Source organism: Trypanosoma grayi (genome assembly GCF_000691245.1).
Source record: "Trypanosoma grayi strain ANR4 Tgr_247_V1, whole genome shotgun sequence".
In the NCBI taxonomy this organism is placed as follows: Eukaryota; Euglenozoa; class Kinetoplastea; order Trypanosomatida; family Trypanosomatidae; genus Trypanosoma; species Trypanosoma grayi.
In genome coordinates, this window is record NW_008825866.1 from 1 (window position 1) to 3679 (window position 3679).

At 55.3% G+C, this 3679-nt stretch overlaps 2 protein-coding genes across 2 annotated transcripts; both read left to right on the top strand.

Moving 5' to 3' along the window:
* Positions 1 to 53: 53 nt before the first annotated feature.
* DQ04_02471000 (hypothetical protein) lies at positions 54 to 656 on the top strand (the record flags this gene model as incomplete). The annotated part of the gene is made up of 1 exon (XM_009311910.1): positions 54 to 656. One exon carries the CDS (start codon positions 54 to 56, stop codon positions 654 to 656), a length of 603 nt encoding a protein of 200 aa, XP_009310185.1.
* Positions 657 to 1626: 970 nt separating this feature from the next.
* DQ04_02471010 (hypothetical protein) lies at positions 1627 to 3075 on the top strand (the record flags this gene model as incomplete). Its single annotated transcript, XM_009311911.1, has 1 exon — positions 1627 to 3075. The coding sequence occupies one exon, from the start codon at positions 1627 to 1629 to the stop codon at positions 3073 to 3075; it is 1449 nt and encodes a 482-aa protein (XP_009310186.1).
* Positions 3076 to 3679: the final 604 nt, after the last annotated feature.

The following is a 3679-nucleotide window of genomic DNA, read 5'->3' on the forward strand; positions in this document are numbered from 1 at the left end:
CACACATACGCACACGCAGGAAAGATAGAAAGCGTCTTTAGCGGAGTTGTGTCATGTTCCGCGGTGGCACGCGTGGCGGTGCATCGTTCGCCGCGCTTCTGCTGCAACAGAAGCAACAGCAGCAGGCGCGAAAGCGGGAGTCGTGGGAATATACGCCGACGCCAGAGCACAAGAGTCTCGTGCTGCTGCTGTATCGTAACATCCTCAAGGGCCTGATGAACTTCAAGAGCGTACGACGACGGAGCATGATTGCGTACTGCCGCTTCGCCTTCCGCCGCCGTGCGCAGGCAACGGAGAAGCTGCTCATCGATGAGTGCATTGAGGAGGCGCGGCGCGCCATCTACGTGCTGGAGAAGCATCACAACTTCACTCGCACGCGCACGTACGAGTACGACAGCATGGGCATCCCGAAGGATACTGGGCAGGACGTGCAAACATACATGGAGGAGGTGTACGACCCAGAGGTGAGCCGGCAGCAGTTCCAGCACTTCCAGGACGTGCAGCCGGGGCGCGAGTACCTGCACCAGCAGCGTGGACTCGGACCGACGAGCGGCAGGCACCACTGGCAGGAACAGACGAGCTCGGCCGGCTACAAAGTGGAGATCCGTGAGGAGGACAAGGCGCTGCGCCCGCCGCCACCGCCATCAATGGAGTAGCTAAACGAGGGGCGAGTATATATATATATATATATATATATTGTCTTTTGCTGTATCTGTGAGTATGTGTGAGTGTGTGTTTGCGGGTGTGGTTGGTTGTGGTGATGGGGAAGGGGCGTGGTGTTTGGGCGGTGCCTTTGTCGGTGTGTGGTGGTTGGCACCGCCGTCCAGCGGGGGTTGACTTTGCATGTCGGTGCATACATCTTGTGAAGTGTTTTGCCAACACATGTGTTTTGCTGCTTCTGTGTGAGTGTGTGGCTACGTGGGTATTTGATCTTTCATACGATTGCTTTACTGAAGCGGAAACAAGAATGAAAGAAAGAAAACCGCTCTCCTACTTGTTGCTCCTTTTCGTTCTGTACTGTCGTCTACTTTTATATGTATGCAACACACAGCACGCGCTGGTTTGTTTGGCCCTGTCTACTGCGGAATAGCCCACGGGCACTCCGGGTTGCCGTGACCACAAATAGCAGCAGTAGGAACGGAGGGTTTCGTTACGGGACCGCATAGTTAGACGTAAACGGTAGGAGAGCCTCATAGCGCCTGTCTTTCACCTCATCATCGCTCTTGGCCCATGGCCCCCAATAATTCCGCCGCCGAGATGCACAAGCACAAATGTGAACACCATCATGGGCAGAAGGAAGCCGAAGTGTCTCCAATGAACAACGCAAGCAGGGTCATCTCGCCGGTGCCTCCATGCGTGCCAAGGATAACAGCCGACAACGAGGCGTGCGCGCACAACATGCCGCAAAGGACGAGAAAGAGCAGCCTGAGGAATAAGCGTTCAAAAAAAGACGCCCACTTAGGCGTATTTTCTTCTGTCATCCGCTTCGTGAAGAACATCAAGCACAATAGTCCTAGAAGTACTGGTAGCCACCGGAGCTCTGTTAGTCATTACTCTAAAGGAGAGGAATCATGCCTCTCTTCTATAGAGCCAAAGGACAGGACTCGCTCTCCACATTCCACGCCGATGTTCCAGAGGAAGGGTGGGGTAAAGCAGGGAAACCGGCAGCGGAAAATCCATACCCAAGGCGGCAGCAAAGGTGAATTAGCGGGTCCTGATTTTGGAGAAGTGGATAAGGTGACGTGTACATCCGATCCAAAGGATGAAGACACGCAGCGGACAGCTAATTCGCAGCTACTCTCCACAACGGTGGATTTTAGTCACGGTGAGGAGAATTCTCCTTTCGAAAACTCCGTCTCCGGGAGCACGGACGTCTTCTTTCCTGGAGAACTTGTGGTGTCGCACATTCCTCTTTCAGTAAGGAGTAGCATTGTGGCACGGAGTAGTTTACACACGGGAAACGTCAAACTGAACTCCGTGGACAGCGAGCGCTTCGTTGGGTTTAGTGGGGATAGTGTATGTGTATTTACTCCAGTGAAACCGATGTCGGAACTGGGCGGCGATTCCTCGTGGATGCTGCACAGCAAGTCTTCACCACGGATGCAGCCGGAGAGTGCCCCGCACCACAGCGGCGGTGGCCGAAAGCCGAAACCACCCCCCCACCAGCTCCACGCGGAGGAAGGTAATTGCGGAATCCTGAACGAGCCCAGCCCCACGTCGTCATCCTCGTTGCCGTTCTCGTCAGCGTTGGCCCGACCATTTCCGCCCCCTAGGGGCCATAGAAAGGACGGCACCAAGGCGTTGGGTGGCGACACAAAGGCATCTCCTGAGACGGCACCAGGGGTATTGCCTTCGACGACCCTCATTGCGTCATCGCGGCGAGTGTCGTACGGATCCTTCATGCGGAGCTCCCGCTCCGCACCACTGTCGATGATGTTATGGAGCAGCCGCGCGGAGCCGGAGGCGGCCCCCGAGGAGGGGTGCCCCCTGCGGCGGTTCTCGGGACGTTCAGGGAGTCCATTGCACAAGGTCGCCTCCCACCCGCACGACTGCGAGCTGGGGCGGCAGAGCGGCAGCAGGGGCGGTGAGGTGGCGCCACCCGTCCGTGCGCTGCCGTCCTCGCGTTCGGGGCGCTACCCCTCATTGCCTGAGAAGCAGCAGCAGCAGCAGAAACCACTGCGGTTGAAGGCATCCGAAGCACCCGCCCCTGTGGCACACCTGAGCATGAGGCGGTGCGACGCCGCCGCGTTCCACTCCATCGCGTCGAGTGCGCTTCCCGGTGACGTCAGGGATGTGAGCGAGGGGTCTTTGGCGGGAGCGGCCGTGTGGGATTGGCAATTCTGCGCCTTGCCAACTTCCGGGGCGGATCGTGCCGTGCCGCTACTCCAATCGAGGGGCTTCGGCGCTATGTTGAGGCCGTGCTGCAGTGATGAGAAGGAGCTGTTCACCCCGCTCGTCCCGTTCCACAGCGGCGTATGTGCGTGCGAAGGGCAGGATGGTGACGATGCGTGGGAGGTGGCGGACCTGGAGGCGAGCGGGTCCAGCGACACTACATTGTCTCTCTTGGAAGCCTAAAGCAGAGGAGGTGGAGCTGTGGCATGGTTCACCGCATATATACGGCGACAGCGACTCGATACGTATGGCAGCTGGTGATAATAGACATGTATGCAAGCAATACGATATCAGCATATATATATATATATATATATATATATATGCGTGTGTGTCCTTCTTTTTATTTGATTATCTGTGCACGTGGACGTTTCTCGGGGCTATTCTTCAGTTGGTCTCGGTGTTGTTCATTGTTTTATTCGCATTTTAACAAAAAAAGGCCTTTAGACATGCTGCAACAGCGGCATGTGGTGTGTGTAAGAAGCAGCGCAGAAGAAAGAATGAAAAAACTTTCATTATAAACATATCAGAGGAATTGAGTAATGAGAAGGTGAAGACAAAGCGTTTACGCGATCTCCTCCGTTCATGCCTTTACCATACACACATACATTGAGACGCGTGTAAGTGTGCCTTCACACAGACGGGCAAGTTCCATCGCTACAGCAAAGCGCCTTTGTATGCGCATGGCAATGAGACGGAGGGGGATATAAATATGTATGAGCGTGCGTGTTCACCTATGTGTCTCTGTATGTGTGGTCTTATCTGCTGCTGTTTTCTGGTTATTGTT